Source organism: Coregonus lavaretus (genome assembly GCF_964263955.1).
Source record: "Coregonus lavaretus genome assembly, chromosome: 4".
Lineage (NCBI taxonomy): Eukaryota > Metazoa > Chordata > Actinopteri > Salmoniformes > Salmonidae > Coregonus > Coregonus lavaretus.
This window is the reverse complement of record NC_139991.1, coordinates 66,806,257-66,830,801: the sequence shown is the minus strand read 5'-3', so window position 1 is coordinate 66,830,801 and position 24,545 is coordinate 66,806,257. Positions and strand designations below refer to the sequence as shown.

Below are 24,545 nucleotides of genomic sequence, written 5' to 3'. Positions count from 1 at the left end.
ACATTTGGCATTTTCCAGAGAACACCAAGATTGGCAAATTCGCCACTGGCGCCCTGTGCTCTTCACAGATGAAAGCAGGTTCACACTGAGCACATGTGACAGACATGACAGAGTCTGGAGACGCCGTGGAGAACGTTCTGCTGCCTGCAACATCCTCCAGCATGACCGGTTTGGCGGTGGGTCAGTCATGGTGTGGGGTGGCATTTCTTTGGGGGGCCGCACAGCCCTCCATGTGCTCGCCAGAGGTAGCCTGACTGCCATTAGGTACCTGCAAGAGGAAGGCATTGATGCTATGGACTGGCCCGCCTGTTCCCCAGACCTGAATCCAATTGAGCACATCTGGGACATCATGTCTCGCTCCATCCACCAACGCCACGTTGCACCACAGACTGTCCAGGAGTTGGCGGATGCTTTAGTCCAGGTCTGGGAGGAGATCCCTCAGGAGACCATCCGCCACCTCATCAGGAGCATGCCCAGGCGTTGTAGGGAGGTCATACAGGCACGTGGAGGCCACACACACTACTGAGCCTCATTTTGACTTGTTTTAAGGACATTACATCAAAGTTGGATCAGCCTGAAGTGTGGTTTTCCACTTTAATTTTGAGGGTGACTCCAAATCCAGACCTCCATGGGTTGATAAATTTGATTTCCATTGCTAATTTTTGTGTGATTTTGTTGTCAGCACATTCAACTATGTAAAGAAGTATTTAATAAGATTATTTCATTCATTCAGATCTAGGATGTGTTATTTTAGTGTTCCCTTTATTTTTTTGAGCAGTGTACTTTTTCATACCACTGTACATTCTGTGTAGATTAACCTCTTAAACTGATGCATATAATATACCATAATCTCCTAAAACCACTCTATTAGACCCCCCCCCCCGCCACCTCCACCTATAGAGCAGCAGGAATTTACAACTTCCATCATCATTACCACAGAGGCCACATTCTCTACAACCCCACCTCAGCCTATCACAGAGGAATCCACACCCCCTCTACCAATCACGGAAGAGCTCACGTCACCTGCCCTGACTAAGAGCCCTCCCCCCACTACAACCCCGTCCCCAACGGACCTGCCTGAGCCAATGGATGTAGAGAGCGAAGAAGGTAAGCCAGACCCATAGAGTAGTAGTTTATAATAGAGCTAATCTATAGCATTGAATCTAGAATCTAGATCTAGAAATCTTCCTGATTCCTTTGAAAGATTCCTGTGGTATGGCTTAATAGAAATATGATCTATTTCCTGGCACAAAAACTGCTATTTAAAAAGGAGAAAGTATGTTGTATTGCGCAATAATCACATCCGATGTCAGAGCTGCTCATTCAATTTAGATAATGATACTGAAACCCAGTTAAAGTGGGCTAGCGTGAGTGAGACAGGGAGAGAGAGAGAGCGAGAGAGAGAGAGCGAGAGAGAGGGGGGAGAGAGAGAGGGGGGATAGGGAGGGGGAGAGAGAGCGCTAGAGTGAGAGAGAGAGTAGGAAGAAGGGACAGCGAGAGAGCATTGGCAGTCGTAATAAAGGCCCTGGTTCACGGTTCAGAGACACTGGGTCCCTGTGGAGCCGCTGGCAGAGAGAGAGATCGAGCGAGCGAGCGAGAGAGAGAAAGAGAGAGAGAGACAAGGCCAAAACAAACCCCATAGAGAATGGTTTAAAGCTCATAGAGAGGGCTTGGACTTGATCAGACTTGCTTTCAACAGACAATGTCATGGGTCTACATTCAGAATTTGCTTAATATTCGACAATGCATAATTTCACTTTCTCCTTCATGTTAAACAACACTAGGTGCACTGTGCACAGACATTGGGTAACCTCCAACTCTACGGCATCCGTATTAGGAAGTCATCACTTCCTAATATGCTGTATTACACTTGTATGATTTATGTCAAGGTGTTTTGGTGGCTGGAATGACAGGCTGACAGGCACTGTGAACATGATTCGGTAGGGAGGCAGCCTGCTGTTTTAGTACTGGCAGTCAGGGAGCTCTAGAGGGCGAACAGTGTCAAACTGCTGCCAGTGACCAGAGCAGATGATCTGAAAGCTCCATCACTGTCCTGTTCTGCTAAACCGCCCCCTGAACACACACACGTGCACATGCACACACACACTCCCGCATGCACAGTCGCAATACCCACACAAACTCTCGCAAATCCAACCCCAGTTCCCTGTGCGTGCGTGCGTGTGTGCGTCAGACAGTACGAGTTGAGCTGACGAGCTGATAGAGATGAATACCAGCAGGGCTGTGAAGCTCTCTTTCCCACAAGGCAGCGTGGGTAACTGAGATTAAATGCATTTATGCTCTCTGTTGTGCTAGATCAGCTGGTGTAACATCAGTGTCCCTGAGAGCTCAGCCCACTCACCCAATACAGAGGATAGGTTGGTGTGTGTCCCATAGGGAGTATTATGACAAGTTTCTCTGGTATCAAGTAAATCATGATGCAAGAAGATATTTAACACTTAGATGGAGAGTTGATGCAAAGTATTTAATTGATTACGGTACCGGGTTCGTATAACAAACGGCACATGCGTTGCCTCCTGTCATCCGAACACTGGACAAAGGAAATCTCTCAGTTTATATACAGTTGAAGTCGTATGTTTACATACACCTTAGCCAAATACATTTAAAAACTCAGTTTTTCACAATTCCTGACATTTAATCCTAGTACAAATTCCCTGTCTTAGGTCAGTTAGGATCACCACTTTATTTTAAGAATGTGAAATGTCAGAATAATAGTAGAGAGAATTATTTATTTCAGTTTTTAGTTCTTTCATCACATTCCCAGTGGGTCAGAAGTTTACATACACTCAATTAGTATTCGGTAGCATTGCCTTTAAATTGTTTGACTTGGGTCAAACATTTCGGGTAGCCTTCCATAGAGGTAGGGGGGCTAGCAGGCCAGAGGTGGATGAACGTAGTGCCCTCGTTTGAGTGAAGGGTCTGATCAGAGCCTGAAGGTAAGGAGGTGCCGTTCCCCTCACAGCTCCGTAGGCAAGCACCATGGTTTTGTAGTAGATGCGAGCTTCAACTGGAAGCCAGTGGAGTGTGCGGAGGAGCGGGGTGACATGAGAGAACTTGGGAAGGTTGAACACCAGACGGGCTGCAGCATTCTGGATAAGTTGTAGGGGTTTAATGGCACAGGCAGGGAGCCCAGCCAACAGCGAGTTGCAGTAATCCAGACGGGAGATGACAAGTGCCTGGATTAGGACATGTGCTGCTTTCTGTGTAAGGTAGGGTCGTACTCTGCGAATGTTGTAGAGCATGAACCTGCAGGATCGGGTCACCGCTTTGATGTTAGCGGAGAACGACAGGGTGTTGTCCAGGGTCACGCCAAGGTTCTTTGCACTCTGGGAGGAGGACACAATGGAGTTGTCAACCGTGATGGTGAGATCATGGAGCGGGCAGTCCTTCCCGGGGAGGAAGAGCAGCTCCGTCTTGCCGAGGTTCAGCTTGAGGTGGTGATCCGACATCCACACTGATATGTCTGCCAGACATGCAGAGATGCGATTCACCACCTGGTTATCAGAAGGGGGAAAGGAGAAAATGAATTGTGTGTTGTCTGCGTAGCAATGATAGGAGAGACCATGTAAGGATATGACAGAGCCAAGTGACTTGGTGTATAGAGAGAATAGGAGAGGGCCTAGAACTGAGCCCTGGGGGACACCAGTGGTGAGAGCACGTGGTGCGGAGACAGATTCTCACCACGTCACCTGGTAGGAGCGACCTGTCAGGTAGGACGCAATCCAAGAGTGAGCAGCGCCGGAGATGCCCAACTCGGAGAGGATGGAGAGGAGGATCTGATGGTTCACCATATCAAAGGCAGTAGATAGGTCTAGAAGGATAAGAGCAAAGGAGAGAGAGTTAGCTTTAGCAGTGCGGAGAGCCTCCGTGACACAGAGAAGAGCAGTCTCAGTTGAATGACCAGTCTTGAAACCTGACTGGTTTGGATCAAGAAGGTCATTCTGAGAGAGATAGCAGGAGAGTTGGCTAGAGACGGCACGCTCAAGAGTTTTGGAGAGAAAAGAAAGAAGGGATACTGGTCTGTAGTTGTTGACATCGGAGGGATCGAGTGTAGGTTTTTTGAGGAGGGGTGCAACTCTCGCTCTCTTGAAGACGGAAGGGACATAGCCAGCGGTCAAGGATGAGTTGATGAGTAAGGGAGAAGATCTCCGGAAATGGTCTGGAGAAGAGAGGAGGAGATAAGGTCAAGCGGGTAGGTTGTTGGGCGGCCGGCCGTCACAAGTCGCAAGATTTCATCTGGAGAGAGAGGGGAGAAAGAAGTCAAAGCATAGGGTAGGGCAGTGTGAGCAGGACCAGCGGCTGGGGGGTAAATCCTCAGGAACTGTGTTAGCTACACACTAGCTAACACAGTAAGCTCCTTCGAGAGGAATAGAGGGCTCTTGTGTGTCTCCATCAAAGAAAAAGCCATTGTATAGATGGGCAATGGGCTCTCTATTATCTCTATGGTAGGCTCTCACACCACACCGCTGTTGATAGAGAGTACTTCTGAGGTACACCTGGATCCATGCATAGAAACGGAAGGATTCCGAATAATAGATTTTATGGAGCCCATACACCCAGTAGGGGGAGTGCTGCAGAATCAATACCTGGTCATTGATTGGTCAATAGCCTGGCCATCTTAAATGTATAATTTAAAGGAGAACGTTTCCCATGTACAACTCTTTCCCCAACTTACCTTGGCTGATTAGTAATTCCTAGATTAGAGATACCTGTTAGAGAGCTCTTTGAAAATGTCTGTCTGTTTGCAATAATTATCTATTTGCACGTACTCCTTTTGGAGGTTGCAATGCTTTTTGTACAGCTGCTAATAATGAAGAGGCAGGAGATGCAGGAGAGACTGAGATTCCCTTTGAAGAAGAGTGGAAGGAAGAAGAAGTGAAGGAGAAAGAGAGGGGGGAAGAAACTGAAGAAGGTATAACTTGTGTATTGTAGCCTCAGTAGGATGTGTAGTAGTTCTAGTATGTGGGTACTGTAGTTCTGTAGTACTTTGCGTTGTGTAGAGAGACATGCATCTCGGACTGTAAAGGACTACATCTCTCAATGTTCACAGTCACCTCCAAACCCGCTGAAGCAGAGGAAAATGCGAAGAGCGATACTCCATCTAAGATAGAACTAGAGAAAGAGGGAGTGGAGGAGAAAGATGGAGTAGAGAAAAAGGAGAAAAAGTCTGAAAAAGGTACAGGCCTAATTGTTGTGCATTGAATTAAGTGTGTAACAGAACATTCATGTGTAGACAACTACTTGTTGCCATGTTGTTGTGAATAGAGTAATACACAGTACTCAATAACTTTCAGGTAACGTAAAGAAAAGCGATCATAGATGAGGTCTGTCAAGAGCCTGTGTTATTGTCGTGGTTCATATTAGCGTGCCATTAGCTAATTGAGCCGTAACTATGATGAAGTAGCCACATGATGTGCAGTACAAAGAAACTATGTCCCCCTTGGTCCCACCCTGATGGTAAAACTCTAGTGCTTTTTTCTGAGAGTGCTCATGTCTCACTGGTACTCGCACACAGCCGCCCCGAAACCTGAAGCAGAGGACTCTGGGAAAAGCGAGAAGCCCTCTGGGAAAGAGGAGCGGATGGAGGAGGAAAAGAAGGAGAAGACAACAGAGAAGGAGAGAAATAAAGGTTATGTCTTTCTAGCTGTGTAAAGTCATGTGAAATCATATTGTTTTTCCCACTCTTTTTCTAGCGTGACCTGTAGTTTCTAGTTCATATGGGGGCGAGGCAAAGAGAACGAATTGTGATGTGTCTGTTTTTCGGACCCTTTCTGATATTCACAGTTCCCCCCCAACCTGAGGAAGAGGGCCCTGGAGAGAGTGAGAGGCCCTCTGAGGGAGAGAGAGAAAAGGAAGAATTGATGGAGAAAGAGAAGGAGATTGAGGCAGAAGGTATCTGTCATTGTGTAGGATTTGATTGGACTTCATTAGTTAGTCGTTTTATAACTCATTGCGCTCCTATGAACTAGACTGGATTCATTAGGTACAATAGTATCATGAATGGATGGATGCATGGATGGATGAATGAATAGATGAATGAACAAACAGAGGACGAAAGAACAAAAAAACTAATGAACAAACAAATGAATGAATGATGTGACCCGTTAGTGCTCACAGTCTCTCCAACGCTGTCACACCCTGACTTATGGGACTCTAGTATGTTGAGTCAGGGTGTGGAGTTCTATGTTGTTATATCTATGTTCTCTTTCTAGGTTTGTGTTTCTATGTTTGGCCGGGTGTGATTCCCAATCAGAGGCAGCTGTCGCTCGTTGTCTCTGATTGGGGATCATACTTTAGTAGCCTATTGGCAATCATTAGTGGTGGGATCTTGTTCCGTGTGTAGGCTTGTTTTGTGTTTAGCCTGAGGACTCCACGTTACGTTGGTTTGTTGTTTTTGTTTGTGTGTTTATCGTTGAAATAAACATGTATGCATTTCACGCTGCGCCTTGGTCTGACCCGTCCTTAAACGAACGTGACAGAAGATCCCACTAAACACGGACCAAGCAGCGTGCCCAGGAGCAAACACCCTGGACACAGGTGGGGAAGATTTGGTCTTGGGAGGAGATATTTGCGGGGAAAGGACCCTGGGCGAAGGTAGATGCCCAGGCAGGAGAGGAGCAACGGCAACACAGAAGGCACCGGCTGAGGAGGAAGCCCGAGAGGCAGCCCCAATAAAACAATTTGGGGGGGCTAAAGGAGTGGTCGGGGAGTGAGAGAGAAGAGCCCCGACCCCTGCACCCGGTGGGTTTCCAGGTTGAGTCCCTACGACCATGGGAAGAAGAGTGGGAACAGTTTTATACTGAGGAGTCGGAGGATGACGACGACGATGAGTTTCTGTTCCCTAACTCGTGGGGGCTCCCGGAGGAGTCCTCACTGGAGGAGGATTGCCGAGAGAGAGAGAAGGATCGGATCTGCAGGGTAAGAGAGGAGGCCACCACATTACGGGGGCTGATAGCGAGAATAGAGCGGGAGAGCTCCATTCAAGAGGAGGCACTGCAGGAGGCTCGTAGGGAGAAGGAGGAAGTAGATGCACGGAGAGAGGAGCTGGTTAGGCAACATAAGGAGCGTGGGTTAATTGAGGGACCCATGTATGCGGAGATACGCACTGTATCGCCAGTGCGCATGCACAGCCCAGTGCATTCTGTGCCAGCGCCCTGCACGTGTCGTGCGAAAGTGGGCAGCCAGCCAGGACGGGTTGTGCCGGCTCAACGCTCCTGGTCTCCAGTGCACCTCACCAGTCCTGTACGGCCCGTACATGCTCCTCACACCAGACCAGTGGTGCGTGCTCCCAGTCCGGCCCGGCCCGTTCCTGCTCCTCGTACCAGACCAGTGGTGCGTGCTCCCAGTCCGGCCCGGCCCGTTCCTGCTCCTCGCACCAAGCCAGTGGTGCGTGTCGCCAGCCCGGTACGACCCGTACCTGCTCCCCGCACCAAGCCAGTCGTGTGTGTCCCCAGTCCGGCCTGGCCCGTTCCTGTTCCTCGTACCAGACCAGTGGTGCGTGCTCCCAGTCCGGCCCGGCCCGTTCCTGATCCTCGCACCAAGCCAGTGGTGCGTGTCGCCAGCCCGGTACGACCCGTACCTGCTCCCCGCACCAAGCCAGTCGTGTGTGTCCCCAGTCCGGCCCGGCCCGGCCCGTTCCTGTTCCTCGCACCAGACCAGTGGTGCGTGTTCCCAGTCCGGCCCGGCCCGTTCCTGTTCCTCGCACCAGGCCAGTGGTGCGTGTTCCCAGTCCGGTACGGCCCGTGTCTGCTCCCCGCACCAAGCCAGTGGTGTGTGTCCCCAGTCCGGCACGGCCCGTTCCTGCTCCTCGCACCAGACCAGTGGTGCATGTTCCCAGTCCGGCCCGGCCCGTTCCTGTTCCTCGCACCAGACCGGTGGCGCGTGTTCCCAGTCCGGTCCGGCCCATGCCTGCTCCCCGCACCAAGCCAGTGGTGCGTGTTCCCAGTCCGGTACGGCCCATGCCTGCTCCCTGCACCAAGCCAGTGGTGCGTGTCGCCAGTCCGGCCCGTTCCTGCTCCTCGCACCAGACCAGTGGTGCGTGTTCCCAGTCCGGTACGGCCCGTGCCTGCTCCCCGCACCAAGCCAGTGGTGCGTGTCGCCAGTCCGGCCCGGCCCGTTCCTGCTCCTCGCACCAAGCCAGTGGTGCGTGTTCCTAGTCCGGTCCGGCCCGTTCCTGCTCCCCGCACCAAGCCAGTGGTGTGTGTCCCCAGTCCGGCACGGCCCGTTCCTGCACCTCGCACCAGACCAGTGGTGCATGTTCCCAGTCCGGCCCGGCCCGTTCCTGTTCCTCGCACCAGACCGGTGGCGCGTGTTCCCAGTCCGGTTCGGCCCGTGCCTGCTCCCCGCACCAAGCCAGTGGTGCGTGTTCCCAGTCCGGTACGGCCCATGCCTGCTCCCTGCACCAAGCCAGTGGTGCGTGTCGCCAGTCCGGCCCGTTCCTGCTCCTCGCACTAGACCAGTGGTGCGTGTTCCCAGTCCGGTACGGCCCGTGCCTGCTCCCCGCACCAAGCCAGTGGTGCGTGTCGCCAGTCCGGCCCGGCCCGTTCCTGCTCCTCGCACCAAGCCAGTGGTGCATGTTCCTAGTCCGGTCCGGCCCGTGCCTGCTCCCCGCACCAAGCCAGTGGTGTGTGTCCCCAGTCCGGCACGGCCCGTTCCTGCACCTCGCACCAGACCAGTGGTGCATGTTCCCAGTCCGGCCCGGCCCGTTCCTGTTCCTCGCACCAGACCGGTGGCGCGTGTTCCCAGTCCGGTCCGGCCCGTGCCTGCTCCCCGCACCAAGCCAGTGGTGCGTGTTCCCAGTCCGGCCTGGCCCGTTCCTGCTCCTCGCACCAGACCAGTGGTGCGTGTTCCCAGTCCGGTACGGCCCATGCCTGCTCCCTGCACCAAGCCAGTGGTGCGTGTCGCCAGTCCGGCCCGTTCCTGCTCCTCGCACCAGACCAGTGGTGCGTGTTCCCAGTCCGGTACGGCCCGTGCCTGCTCCCCGCACCAAGCCAGTGGTGCGTGTCGCCAGTCCGGCCCGGCCCGTTCCTGCTCCTCGCACCAAGCCAGTGGTGCGTGTTCCTAGTCCGGTCCGGCCCGTGCCTGCTCCTCGCACCAGACCAGTGGTGCGTGTGTCCAGTCCGGCACGGCCCGTGCCCGTTCCACCGGTGCCGGCACCGGTCAGCTGCTCCACTCCGGAGCCAGAGCAGTCCGCTCCACCGGTGCCCAGTCCAGCTCCGGTCAGCGGATCCACTCCGGAACCAGAGCAGTCCGCTCCACCGGTGCCAAGTCCAGCTCCGGTCAGCGGCTCCAGTCGGGAGCCAGAGCAGTCCGCTCCACCGGTGCCTAGTCCAGCTCCGGTCAGCGGCTCCAGTCCAGACCCAGACGTCAGCCCCTCTCCAGGTTCGGGTTCTCCCACACCAGGGTCCAGACAGGGCTTGGTACATCGTGGGAGGAAGGAGAGGGGAAGCAGTGCGCCGAGGTCCAGACCAGACAAGGGGCGCAACGGGGAGGCTGAGAGAATGTGGTCGTCACGCCCGGAGCCGGATCCGCCTCCGAGGCGGAGTGCCCACCCGGACCCTACCCTGTTATGTCAGGTTTGTGCGGTCGGAGTCCGCACCTTTGGGGGGGGGGGGGGGGGGTACTGTCACGCCCTGACTTATGGGACTCTAGTATGTTGAGTCAGGGTGTGGAGTTCTATGTTGTTATTTCTATGTTCTCTTTCTAGGTTTGTGTTTCTATGTTTGGCCGGGTGTGATTCCCAATCAGAGGCAGCTGTCGATCGTTGTCTCTGATTGGGGATCATACTTTAGTAGCCTATTGGCAATCATTAGTGGTGGGATCTTGTTCCGTGTGTAGGCTTGTTTTGTGTTTAGCCTGAGGACTTCACGTTACGTTGGTTTGTTGTTTTTGTTTGTGTGTTTATCGTTGAAATAAACATGTATGCATTTCACGCTGTGCCTTGGTCTGACCCGTCCTTAAACGAACGTGACAAACGCCTGAAGTAGAGGAGACGGGAAAACCCTCTGAGAAAGAAGGAGAGCAAGAGGAGGGGAGAAAGGAGGACACAGAAAGAAACACTGAAGGTATCTTCCCTAGATGAGCTGTACATGTATGGAGCTAGTGTGTAGTGCTAGTGAATGTGTGAGTTGGTATATAGACCAGTGCATAGATGTGTATATTTCAAAAGCAAATACAAGATGGAGAACAGTAGATCCTCCTTCAGACATGACCAGTCAACGTGTAGAGCTGTTGATCCATTGAAGCCTGTCGAAGTTGGAGCTACTGGGAGCAGTCAGTCAGACAGCACTAATCAACCTGTAGAGAAATAGATTTCAGATCTCTCACTCTTCCTCTGTGGTGATCCAGAGGAAGTTCTTGAAACCCCTGAATGGGAAAGCTGGGGTCAGGAGACCTTAGAGCCCCCTGGGAGAGAGGAGAAGAAGAAGAAGTGGGAGGAGGAAGAGAGTGAAGAGGAGAGAGAGTATGCAAAAAAGAAAGGTAGAACTCAAGTACTGTACATTGGCTAGTGTGTAGTGTACATACCCTGTAGGCTAGGATCCAGTAGACTCCATCTCTCCCAAGCCATATCCTTAATACTGTATAACTAGGTGATGATGACCAACTCATAAAGTTGAAACTAGCTGGTTTAGAACTGTCCTCAAGCAAGATGTCTGAGAAACTGTTCCATTCCAGGACATTGGGGCTCCGCTCTATAACATCACCCTTTCCATAGTTATAGCTCTATGGACCTACCTCTCTGTACAGTGCATTTGGAAAGTATTCAGACCCATTGACTTTGTCCACATTTTGTTACGTTACAGCCTTATTCTATAATGGATTAAATAGTTTTTCCCCCCCTATTCAATCTACACACAATTCGCCATAATGATAAAAGCAAAAACAGGTTTTTACTCAGTACTTTGTTGAAGCACCTTTGGCTGTGATTACAGCCTCAACTCTTCTTGTGTATGTGTCTCTAGCTGTGCCACTAGAGATCCTGGTTCGAATCCAGACTCTGTCGTAGCCGGCCGCGACCAGGAGACCCATGGGGCGGCGCACAATTAGCCAGCGTCGTCCAGGGTAGGGAATGGCCGGCAGGGATGTAGCTCAGTTGGTAGAGCATGGCGTTTGCAACGCCAGGGTTGTGGGTTCGATTCCCACGGGGGGCCAGTATGAAAATGTATGCACTCACTTAACTGTAAGTCGCTCTGGATAAGAGCGTCTGCTAAATGACTCAAATGTAAAATGATGCTACAAGCTTGGCACACATGTATTTGGGGAGTTTCTCCCATTCTTCTCTGCAGATCCTCTCAAGGAGCATCGCTGCACAGCTATTTTCAGGTCTCTCCAGAGATGTTAGATCGGGTTCAAGTCCGGGCTCTGGCTGGGCCACTCAAGGATATTCAGAGACTTGTCCCGAAGCCAGTCGTGCGTTGTCTTGGCTGTGTGCTTAGGGTTGTTGTCCTGTCGGAAGGTGAACCTTCTCCCCAGTCGCAGGTCCTGAACGCTCTGGAGCAGGTTTTCATCAAGGATCTCTCTGTACTTTGCTCCGTTCATCTTTCCCTCGATCCTGACTAGTCTACCAGTCCCTGCCGCTGAAAAACATCCCCAGCATGGAACCACCGTAGGGATGGTGCCAGGTTTCCTCCAGACGTGAAGCTTGGCATTCAGGCCAAAGAATTCAATCTTGGTTTCATCAGACCAGAGAATCTTGTTTCTCATGGTCAGAGAGTCTTTAGGTGCCTTTTGGCAATCTCCAAGCGGGCAGTCATGTGCCTTTTACTGAGGAGTGGCTTCCGTCTGGTCACTCTACCATAAAGGCCTGATTGGTGGAGTGCTATAGAGATGGTTGTCCTTCTGGAAGGTTCTACCATCTCCACAGAGGAACTCTGGAGCTCTGTCAGAGTGACCGTTGACTCCCTGACCAAGACCCTTCTCCCCCGATTGCTCAGTTTGGCCGGGCGGCCAGCCCTAGGAAGAGTCTTGGTGGTTCCAAACTTCTTCCATTTAAGAATGATGGAGGCCACTGTGTTCTTGGAGAATTGTTTGGTATTCTTTCCCAGATCTGTGCCTCGACACAATCCTGTCTCGGAGCTCTATGGACAATTCCTTCGACCTCATGGCTTGGTTTTTGCTCTGACATGCACTGTCAACTGTGGGACCTTACAGTGGGGAAAAAAAGTATTTAGTCAGCCACCAATTGTGCAAGTTCTCCCACTTAAAAAGATGAGAGAGGCCTGTAATTTTCATCATAGGTACACGTCAACTATGACAGACAAAATGAGGAAAGAAAATCCAGAAAATCACATTGTAGGATTTTTAATGAATTTATTTGCAAATTATGGTGGAAAATAAGTATTTGGTCAATAACAAAAGTTTCTCAATACTTTGTTATATACCCTTTGTTGGCAATGACACAGGTCAAACGTTTTCTGTAAGTCTTCACAAGGTTTTCACACACTGTTGCTGGTATTTTGGCCCATTCCTCCATGCAGATCTCCTCTAGAGCAGTGATGTTTTGGGGCTGTCGCTGGGCAACACGGACTTTCAACCCCCTCCAAAGATTTTCTATGGGGTTGAGATCTGGAGACTGGCTAGGCCACTCCAGGACCTTGAAATGCTTCTTACGAAGCCACTCCTTCGTTGCCCAGGCGGTGTGTTTGGGATCATTGTCATGCTGAAAGACCCAGCCACGTTTCATCTTCAATGCCCTTGCTGATGGAAGGAGGTTTTCACTCAAAATCTCACGATACATGGCCCCATTCATTCTTTCCTTTACACGGATCAGTCGTCCTGGTCCCTTTGCAGAAAAACAGCCCCAAAGCATGATGTTTCCACCTCCATACTTCACAGTAGGTATGGTCTTCTTTGGATGCAACTCAGCATTCTTTGTCCTCCAAACATGACGAGTTGAGTTTTTACCAAAAAGTTCTATTTTGGTTTCATCTGACCATATGACATTCTCCCAATCCTCTTCTGGATCATCCAAATGCACTCTAGCAAACTTCAGACGGGCCTGGACATGTACTGGCTTAAGCAGGGGGACACGTCTGGCACTGCAGGATTTGAGTCCCTGGCGGCGTAGTGTGTTACTGATGGTAGGCTTTGTTACTTTGGTCCCAGCTCTCTGCAGGTCATTCACTAGGTCCCCCCGTGTGGTTCTGGGATTTTTGCTCACCGTTCTTGTGATCATTTTGACCCCACGGGGTGAGATCTTGCGTGGAGCCCCAGATCGAGGGAGATTATCAGTGGTCTTGTATGTCTTCCATTTCCTAATAATTGCTCCCACAGATGATTTCTTCAAACCAAGCTGCTTACCTATTGCAGATTCAGTCTTCCCAGCCTGGTGCAGGTCTACAATTTTGTTTCTGGTGTCCTTTGACAGCTCTTTGGTCTTGGCCATAGTGGAGTTTGGAGTGTGACTGTTTGAGGTTGTGGACAGGTGTCTTTTTATACTGATAACAAGTTCAAACAGGTGCCATTAATACAGGTAACGAGTGGAGGACAGAGGAGCCTCTTAAAGAAGAAGTTACAGGTCTGTGAGAGCCAGAAATCTTGCTTGTTTGTAGGTGACCAAATACTTATTTTCCACCATAATTTGCAAATAAATTCATTAAAAATCCTACAATGTGATTTTCTGGATTTTCTTCCCTCAATTTGTCTGTCATAGTTGACGTGTACCTATGATGAAAATTACAGGCCTCTCTCATCTTTTTAAGTGGGAGAACTGGCACAATTGGTGGCTGACTAAATACTTTTTTCCCCCACTGTATATAGACAGGTGTGATCCTTTCCAAATCATGTCAAATCAATTGAATTTACCACAGGTGGACCCCAATCAAGTTGTAAAAACATCTCAAGCATGATCAATGGAAACAGGATGCACCTGAGCTCAATTTCGAGTCTCATAGCAAAGGGACTGAATACATACATACATAAGGTATTTCTGTTGTATATTTTTTAAATACATTTGCAAAAATTTCTAAAAACCTGTTTCCGCTTTGTCATTATGGAGTATTGTGTGTAGATTGATGAGGGAAAAAATGTATGTAATCAATTTTAGAATAAGACTAACGTAACAAAATGTGGAAAAAGTCAAGGGGTCTGAATACATTCCGAATGCACTGTAACATGCAGAGACAGTAGGTAGCCCATAGGCTACATTGTGTGTTCTAGCAGGGGCTGTTTACGTGTTGCGCTGGGGTGCAGACTCAGGTTGGATCTAGGAAACCCATCTAAAACAAAGATTTGTTCATCTCCTAAAGGGATTCTCAAGCTTTTGATCTCAGGAGGAGAGCCTGAGGCCAGACAGTTGTATGGGATCATATACAATGATTTCAAAGGTAAGACACCGAACAAGAATAGCTAGCAGGGGAGTGACTGAGGATGCTTACAGGAGACTGGAGCATCATGGAATCCTGTTTTGTCAGTGGTGCTAGTGGAGTAGCTAGCATTGAGTTAGTGAAGAGTTAGTAGAGTGGTATTGAGTTAGTGAAGAGTTAGTAGAGTGGTATTGAGTTAGTTGAGTAGCATTGAGTTAGTAGAGTGGTATTGAGTTAATGAAGATTTAGTAGAGTCGTATTGAGTTAGTAAAGAGTCAGTAGAGTGGTATTAAGTCAGTAGAGTTAGTAGAGTGGTATTGACTTAGTGAAAAGGTAGTAGAGTGGTATTGCGTTAGCGAAGAGTCAGTTGAGTGGTATTGAGTTAGTAGAATGGTATTGAGTTAGTGAAGAGTTAGTAGAGTGGTATTGAGTTAGTGAAGAGTTAGTAGAGTGGTATTGAGTTAGTTGAATAGCATTGAGTTACTAGAGTTAGTTGATTAGCATTGAGTCACTAGAGTTAGTTGAATAGCATTGAGTCACTAGAGTTAGTTGAATAGCATTGAGTCACTAGAGTTAGTTGAATAGCATTGAGTCACTAGAGTTAGTTGATTAGCATTGAGTCACTAGAGTTAGTTGAATAGCATTGAGTCAGTTGAGTAGCATTGAGTCAGTAGTAGAGTAGCATCAAAGAGAACAGTATGTGGACAGTTTTTGGACATGGTCACTGTCTGAATGACCAGATTGGTGTCAAAAACTGTGGAAAGATTCCTTTTCTCTGCATGTTTTAGTTTTTCTCCTTTTCTGACTGTGTCATTCCTCATCATCATATTGGTATTGTTTGGCTCACAAGGTAAGCATTAAAATGTCGTATTCACTGTCACTATCTTGTCATTGCTATCACTATTCATCACTATTAAAACAGCTCCATTTGCTCCCTGTCCAACACTTCTCGTAATGATTTGTGTCAGATATCATTTCATCCCCCAGATTTAACAACTATCCACGAATATAGGCCTACAAAACCTTCAAAATAACAGTATCTCCCTTGTTACTATTTTCTTTTACAGCCTTCCATAAATAAAGTCCCATCTTGACTTTGCGTACATTTGTGGAACTATGTCCCGGCGCTCTCCCTCTCTACCGTCTGTGGAGTAATTGGGCATTTATATTTAATTACAATGTAACGTTTCTCCCCTAACCCTTATTTTATAGCTGAGAGAAGCATTTTATGTGTGTGTGTACGTGTGTTTGTGTTTGTGTGTGTATGTGTGTGCATCTGTGTGAGTGTGTGTGTGTGTGAACGAGAGAGTGTGTGTTTGCGTTTTATGTGACTCTCTTCTCACCGGCGGTTCCCCACTCAAAACAGCTCATCAATATTTCAGCGGCGTCATCAACCAAACAATAATAAAATAATAATGTGATGGCTGATTAAACAGCTAAACTTAGACTTTTAATGTGCATTCAAATGTGTATTTGCATAAACATGCCTGGTAAACGTCTCTTTAGAGGACAGCCATGCCTCGTAGCGCACACACACTGCAGCCGACTTCTAAAGCTTAATAAAACCTTCATTAGGTACAAACCTCAGCCAACAATATCACAGGAAGGAGGAATCTCTCTCTCTCTCTCTCTCTCGCTCTCGCTCTCACTCTCACTCGCACACGGAGAGAGGCTGATCTTGAAATATGTGGAGATATTACTGTCTGAGATATTGTCTTGTTTTGAATAAAAATATATACATTTTTTTCTCTCTCATTTTTCGACTTTCCGCATATTAACTTTTTGAAACTTTGGTTGGGGACGCTCTACATTGGTCTGTAAATACATTCATAAAACCAGGTGATTATGATGATATTATTGTATTTTATTGTACTTCCTGGTTTACCATATCAAATTCAACTTAGGGGGCATTGAAGGAAGTCACCCTCTCTATGAGTGGACTGCACAGAGTGAGGATTATAGAACAGACAGTATCATATGTACAAGCAGGTAAAGACTGTGTCCCAAATGGCACCCTATTTCCTACATAGTGCACTACTTTTGACCACAATCCTATGAGCCCTGGTCATAAAGTAGTCCACTACATAGGGAATAGGGTGCCATTTGGGATGCAGTATAGAAACTATAGAAGCATCAGATAGATAGAGAAGAGATTAAGACCTACTGTATAATGGGAAATATAAGTTGTGTCAGGAATGAGGATCTTCTTACACCAGGCCTCTTTAATCTTCCCTGCATTAAAACACAAACAAATCCCCACCCATAACACACACACACGGGTGCACACACACACATATGCACACACACACACACACACACACACATGCGCATGTATGCACAAAACACACGCAAATAAACATACACACAGGACAACACACACACACACACACACACACACACAACCTCCCCCTGAAATACACACACACACACCAGTATAGATTGCTGTCAGTAGAGCTTGATAAAGCCCAGTCAGCATTCACCTGTCTTGGGGAGGTGAGGGAGGGGGTGAGTTATCTGAAGTCTCTTTAACAAGTTGTGAGTCAGACACAAAGACAAAAGGCCTCCTCGTCGTTTCATTGACTCGCAGATGGACAAACACAGGTTACGATATTTGAAGCGTTCCCAAATCGTTCATTTTTTGGTGGTCCAGAGAGACCGTTTCTCAGTGGGATCATCATCTAACATTTCCCACCTAAGCCATGTCTCCACCATACCACGACCTTGCTACAACCATCTCTAACATTTCCCACCTACGCCATGTCTCCATCATACAACGACCTTGCTACAACCATCTATAACATTTCCCACCTATACCATGTCTCCACTATACCACAACCTTGCTACAACCATCTCTATGGCTCATTATGTAATACGATACCATACAATATACTGTCCATTTATATGGACATTCATTCTTTGAAGTCAGCATACAAACCAATACATTATATTACACATGCAATACAGAAAACACTAGAAAGCCAATACATTATAACACATGCAATACAGAAAACACTAGAAAGCCAATACATTATAACACATACAATACAGAAAACACTAGAAAGCCAATACATTATAACACATGCAATACAGAAAACACTATTAAGTTAATTCCGCCTTCAGTCTCTGTGGCCTGCTGTCCGGCCATGTACTGGATCTACATCTGTCCTATGTCCCACTGTCCTCTCTGCTCCCAGACTGTCCCACTGTCCATCACCTCAACTCTCCTCTCTGCTCCCAGACTGTGAGTGCTACGGCCACTCTAACTCTCCTCTCTGCTCCCAGACTGTGAGTGCTACGGCCACACTAACTGTCCTCTCTGCTCCCAGACTGTGAGTGCTACGGCCACTCTAACTGTCCTCTCTGCTCCCAGACTGTGAGTGCTACGGCCACTCTAACTGTCCTCTCTGCTCCCAGACTGTGAGTGCTACGGCCACTCTAACTGTCCTCTCTGCTCCCAGACTGTGAGTGCTACGGCCACTCTAACTGTCCTCTCTGCTCCCAGACTGTGAGTGCTACGGCCACTCTAACTGTCCTCTCTGCTCCCAGACTGTGAGTGCTACGGCCACTCTAACTGTCCTCTCTGCTCCCAGACTGTGAGTGCTACGGCCACTCTAACTGTCCTCTCTGCTCCCAGACTGTGAGTGCTACGGCCACTCTAACTGTCCTCTCTGCTCCCAGACTGTGAGTGCTACGGCCACTCTAACTGTCCTCTCTGCTCCCAGACTGTGAGTGCTACGGCCACTCTAACTGTCCTCTCTGCTCCCAGACTGTGAGTGCTACGGCCACTCTAACTGTCCTCTCTGCTCCCAGACTGTGAGTGCTACGGCCACTCTAACTGTCCTCTCTGCTCCCAGACTGTGAGTGCTACGGCCACTCTAACTCTCCTCTCTGCTCCCAGACTGTGAGTGCTACAGCCACTCTAACTGTCCTCTCTGCTCCCAGACTGTGAGTGCTACGGCCACTCTAACTGTCCTCTCTGCTCCCAGACTGTGAGTGCTACGGCCACTCTAACTGTCCTCTCTGCTCCCAGACTGTGAGTGCTACGGCCACTCTAACTGTCCTCTCTGCTCCCAGACTGTGAGTGCTACGGCCACTCTAACCGCTGCAGCTACATAGACTACCTGAACATCGTGACGTGCGTCAGCTGCAAGCACAATACCAGAGGACAGAACTGCCAACACTGCAGACTGGGCTACTTCAGAAACGCGTCCGCCGAACTGGACGACGAGGGTGTCTGCATCGGTCAGTCGCTGTGTGTGTGTGTGCATGCGCATGGGGGTGTGTGAGTCGGGGGGGGATGTGTGTATGTGTATATGTGTCATTGTGTGTGTGTGTGCACGTGTTTTCGTGTGTGTGTGTGTGTGTGTGTCTGCATTTATTGCAGAATAATCATTAGGCATTATGTGTGTTACACAAACAAACAGTGTGAAATGTTGATTCACCAAGACGTCATTGATCAAAAATACAGTTTAGCGAGATCAGCACTTCCATCTCCAAACAATACTGCCAGAAAAAACTGCAAAACAGATAAAGACAGTAAAAACACTGACTCACTGAGATAAGACTATTATTCCTCCTGGATTCTCTGTGGAGCTGACTGTAATGTTGATGTAGTCCATCTGCAGGTGAGAGGTGGGGGGCTGGAAGAGGGTAGGAGGGGGGCTGGAGGAGGTTAGCGGGAGGGTAGAAGGGGGGCTGGAGGAATGTAGGAGGAGGGCTGGAGGAGGGTAGAAGGGGGGCTGGAGGTGGTTGGAGGAGTGCAGGAGGAGAGTAGAAGGGGGGCTGGAGGTGGGTAGTAGGGGGGTTGGGAGGAGGGTCAGGAGGAGGGTAGGAGGGGGGCTGTAGGAGGATAACCCTGTCACAGTGGGGGGGACACACAGGGCCAGGCTTTGAAGTCAGCACAAATGAGGCCCCATTAGCTCACATGCCAGGCTACTGACACACAGAGACTGGCATCGAATCAATACAGGAGAGAGTGAGAGAGAGTCTTACACATGCATACATACACCAAATTAACTTCACTTACAGATAAATATATTTTCTAACATGCCTGCCTCCCTTCATCTCTTTCTCCCTCTATCCCCCTATCCCTCTATCCCCCTCTCCCCATCTCCCCATCTCTCCCTCTCCCCTCCCCCTCTATCCCCCTCTCCTTCTATCCCCCTCTCCCCATCTCCCCTCTCCCATCTCCCTCTCTCCCATCTCCCTCTCTCCCTCTCTCCCTCTATCCCCCTCTCCCCATCTCCCCTCTATCCCATCTCCCTCTATCCCTATCTCCTCTCTCCCTCTTTCCCCTCTCCCTCTCTCCCCCCTCAACTCATCTATCCTCTCCCATCTCTCATCTCCCTCTATCCCCCTCTCCCCTCTCCCTCTATCCCCCTCTCCCTCTATCCCCCTCTCCCCTCTATCCCCCTCTCTCCTCTCCAGAGTGTAACTGTAACCAGATGGGTTCTGTCCATGACCGGTGTAATGGGACAGGCTTCTGCCAGTGTAAATACGGCGCTACGGGGCCCAAGTGTGACGACTGTTTCCCTGGGTACTACTGGAAACAAGGGTGTTACTGTGAGTATACAGGGGGAGGGGGGAGAGATGCACTTGGGTATGTGTGTGGGAGGGATAGAGTGTGTGTATGAAATGCGAAATGTTGTAGGGAATATGTCGTGTTCATCCTATCATCCATATCTCCCTCGTTATCTCCCTCGTTAGTAGCATCACCTGCTCCTTTCATTTACACCTTAACTTAACCCTATTTCATGAAGCCTCCTTCCCCCTATCATATACCATAGAGTCAGGGCCATGTCTCAAACACATACAGCCCCTGCCTCCTTTTCTCTTTGAGGCTGGCTTTGGAATCCCTCCTTACTGCAGTTTGTTAGTTAGCCAATTGGGTCAATCAGTAGTGCATAGTGGATCCCATATTTAGATTAACGTGAGAGAGTAAAAACGTTTTCGGTCGCTTTCAGAAACATGCAACGGAAGCATGATTCACACAGAGAGATCCAGAACAAAAAAGCTTTGTCAACATGCCCCACAAATCTTCACAAGTCTTTCCGTCACGCACGTTCACACACACACACACACGCGAAGCATGCACACACGCTGTGACACACACACACACACACACACACACACACACACACACACACACACCCTCTCTCATAAACACATACTACGTTTTTAGGCGAAATATCTTGTACAGTATAAAAACTGCTAGCATGTTCTTCCCCACCGCGTTTACAGCTTTTTCATTCAGCCTGTGATTTACAGACAAATAAGACATTTATAAGAGTCTTCTGAACAAAAATAGAGACATTAATCTGATTCAGAGAAAGTGCATGCTCCAAACAAACGGGAAAAAAAGATGGCAGAAAAGAGAAGGCAGGTGTTACTTGTTGCCGAGCTCGAGGCTAGGCTTGGAGAATTCATATCTCTCTCTCTCTCTCTCTCTCTCTCATTTCTCCCTTCTCACTACATTTCTCTTCTCCATCTTGTTCTTTCTGTGGCAAAACTCCTCTTCTCATCTTCCCCCCATCGCTCTCTCCTATCTTATTCCTCTCTTTATTCCTCCCCCATCCTCCTTTTATCTTTCATGGAACCTTGTCGTTTTGCCACTACATCTCCCTCTCTGTCCCGCGTCCCTTTTTCTCCTTCAATCACCTTCCTCAACCCCCTCTCTCGCATTCATCCTCTTCCTCCCTCTACCTCCATCCACACCTTCTCTATCACTTCCTTCACCTCTCTATCTGCTTCTCTCCCTTTCTCCCTCCTCCCTCCTCCTCTCTCTCCCTCCCCCCTCCCGCAGCCAACGTGTGTGACGAGGAGCTGCTCCTGTGCCAGAACGGTGGGACGTGCTCCCAGAACCAGAAGTGTATCTGTCCCCCAGAGTTTAAGGGCGTGCTGTGCCAACAGTCCCGCTGCGAGGGGGACAAGGCCTGCAACACTGCCTGCACCGCCCACCTCCACCTCCTCGTCCCACTACTGCTCTGCGTCCTGCTACCCCACCTTCTGGCCACTTTAACTGCACACTGAGTCACCTGCTGCCCCCTCAAACACAGGGGGAACTGTTGTGTGTGTGTGGACAATCCTTAGAGAGGGAAGATTGGGAAAGGTCTGCAAATACACACACACCTCACTGGCCAGGGGAACGTGTGAGAGTAAAACGGGAGAATGACAGAACAGAGAGAATGACTTCAGAGGAAGATGGAGGAAAATCAGACAACCAACCCCCCTGTCTCTCTCCCTTTAAACTTGAGCTGGAGGAATCTCGAACTCATACCAAAAAGCATAATAATTATTAAACGAGCAAAAGACTGTCCGTTTAACACTTTAAATCACTACTGTTCACTATGAAGAAGATAAGGGAGGGAGGAAATGGCTGATGTAACAAGTACATTTCCTTTGTCTTAATTCATTGAGTTAATGCGCCCCTCTTCTCTTGAGACCCTGCACTTACTGCTGCGGACAGACAGACAGACGGACGGACGGACGGGGAGTGTGTTTGGCTAGACTTGGGGGAGGGCTGGACTGGGAGGGGATTCGCTGCTGAGGCCTAAGTAGAATAGACTGTAAACCAGGTTTCACATCTTCGACTCAAAATGACAGACTTGTTTTCACCTTTTCCATTTTTTATTTCATCATCTTCTTCAGTCATTATTGTATTTTATGAGCCCACCGACAGACGCTGAGATTATACATATAATTGTTACAATATCCAGAGGGTTATCAATATTAAGATTTTTGTCACTATTATGGTTGTTATAGGAATGAGTGTGTCGCCACAGTTTAGCAAGATTTTATCTTCACACAGTATTCAGGAGTAAAACAGAATTTAACTTATCAACAGTCTGAAAAGAGAGAAAAAAAAGAAATCGACAAAGTATCAATATTATATGACATTATTTGAATAGTTTTTGTAGAGATTATTTTTGTTTGGAGTTATAATAAATGAACTATTCCAGAGGAGCATTTTATTACACTGTAAACTTTACAGTAAATGTGTCTGTTTTTTGCTTTTACTTGTACATTATTGATTCAATTCATTCTTTCAAGAGAACAAATGTGTCACTACCAACCAAAACTGGCAGTTATCTACTCCAGAGTGGAAGTGTCTGGGTTGCTGAAAAGTGGGAAAAAAATGACCTTATTTATTGGTAGGGGAGTGGGGTAAATTGAGCGAAAGGATTTGTTGAGCCACCCCTTGTTTTTAGGAAACCGTACACAAAATGAATCATGTGACCAAATATTTAGAAAGAGGTCATCATTTCATAGTCTGTGAAGGAAGAATCTCTGTAGCTCAATTGGTAGAGCATGGCGCTTGTAACGCCAGGGTAGTGGGTTCGATCCCCGGGACCACCCATTCGTAAAAATGTATGCACACATGACTGTAAGTCGCTTTGGATAAAAGCGTCTGCTAAATGGCATATTATTATTATTAAGAATCCACATTGAAAAAGTGGTAAGCAAGTTAGGTAACAGATTTTCACAAAGTCAGATGAATTTATTGTGTTATAGGTTTCATGATGCTTGTGTCTAAACCAAAGTGGATAGTTTTACGATTGTTTTGTACATCAGTTGGGTTGTCTACAAGCTACAATATGAGGTCCTAAACCTAGCATGAAAGTGCTTCCTTGTAGCTGTGTGGGCTAATATAGTAAAAATGTTTGCCTTGGGGCAAGTTGAGCCAATGGCCACCAAACAAATGATTACATTTGGTCAGTTTCATGTTTAATATGCATAGTATTTTTGCAACGTGTCATGCATGTTAACTTATTGTTACAGCGCATCAGGCCCCGTGCATACAAAAGTAAAACAAGCAGGGGCCTACCAGTGGAGGCTGCTGAGGGGAGAACGGCTCATAATAATGGCTGGAACAGAGCCAATGGAATGGCATCAAACCATGTGTTTGATACCATTCCACCGATTCCGCTCCAGACGTTACCATGAGTCTGTCATCCCCAATTAAGGTGCCACCAACCTCCTGTGGTCTAGCCACCCTTGAGGTTCTTGAGAGAGCAGCCAAGGAAGTGACATAAGAGAAGAAGTACCCTTGAGCAGCAGCAAGGGATGACAAAAGACTGAATGACACTGAAGAGGCACATTGACAAAAAATAAAACGAACATGTATGGTGGCTTGCGAAAGTATTCACCCCCTTGGCATTTTTCCTATTTTGTTGCCTTACAACCTGCAACGATAGAGTACCAGAGGCACACAAGGTCTTCTCTGATGACGGAGTCTGAGCTTGCCAAACATGTAAATCATTTTGCAGACTGATTTCATGGGCTTAGCAGCCTCAAAATGAATTGAATTGGCACACTGAAACAACATCCTTGTCCCAGACAGCTGGTCAAGAAATGGAAAGGTAAGTGATTTTGAACAGAGAGATCTAGATCTGAATATAGGCATACATTTAAGATATACGATATAGCACACCCCCATTCCATGAATTAAACTTTGACCTACCAGCTACATGACCCAATGTCACAGGACATCATCACACACTTACCCCAAGGCGGCTCAATGCTAAACTTACCCCATACCCATACTCTTTTTGGACAAGCTATGTTTTGAAAACTGTTATGTTTACATGAATTCTGATTATTTCCAGGGATACACATCATCCTGAAATACACTACATGACCAAAAGTATATGGACACCTGCTCGTCGAACATCTCATTCCAAAATCATGGGCATTAATATGGAGTTGGTCCCCCCTTTGCTGCTATAACAGCCTCCACTCTTCTGGGAACGCTTTCCATTAGATGTTGGAACATTGCTGTGGGGACTTGCTTCCATTCAGCCACAAGAGCATTAGTGAGGTCGGGCACTGATGTTGAGCGATTAGGCCTGGCTCGCAGTCGGCGTTCCAATTCATCCCAAAGGTGTTCGATGGGGTTGAGGTCAGGGCTATGTGCAGGCCAGTCAAGTTCTTCCACACCGATCTCGACAAACCATTTCTGTATGGACCTCGCTTTGTGCACGGGGACATTGTCATGCTGAAATAGTAAAGGGCCTTCCCCAAACTGTTACCACAAAGTCGGAAGAACAGAATCGTCTAGAATGTCATTGTATGCTGTAGGGTTAAGATTTCCCTTCACTAGAGCTAAGGGGCCTAGCCCGAACCATGAAAAACAGCCCCAGACCATTATTCTTCCACCACCAACCTTTACAGTTGGCACTATGGGCAGATAGCGTTCTCCGGCATCCGCCAAACCCAGATTTGTCC

General features: G+C 48.3%; 1 protein-coding gene across 1 annotated transcript in view; it reads left to right on the top strand.

Moving 5' to 3' along the window:
• Positions 1-22,285, top strand: part of LOC311127521 (netrin-G2-like) — a gene marked incomplete at its 5' end in the record, with an annotated part of 92,303 nt that extends 70,018 nt beyond the window's left edge. The window contains 3 exons of the mRNA XM_084159343.1: positions 18,396-18,563; positions 19,749-19,883; positions 21,124-22,285. Of these exons, the coding sequence (XP_084015469.1) occupies positions 18,396-18,563; positions 19,749-19,883; positions 21,124-21,350 (530 nt within the window). The 3' untranslated portion in view covers positions 21,351-22,285. The remainder of the gene's footprint in view (positions 1-18,395; positions 18,564-19,748; positions 19,884-21,123) is intronic.
• Positions 22,286-24,545: the final 2,260 nt, after the last annotated feature.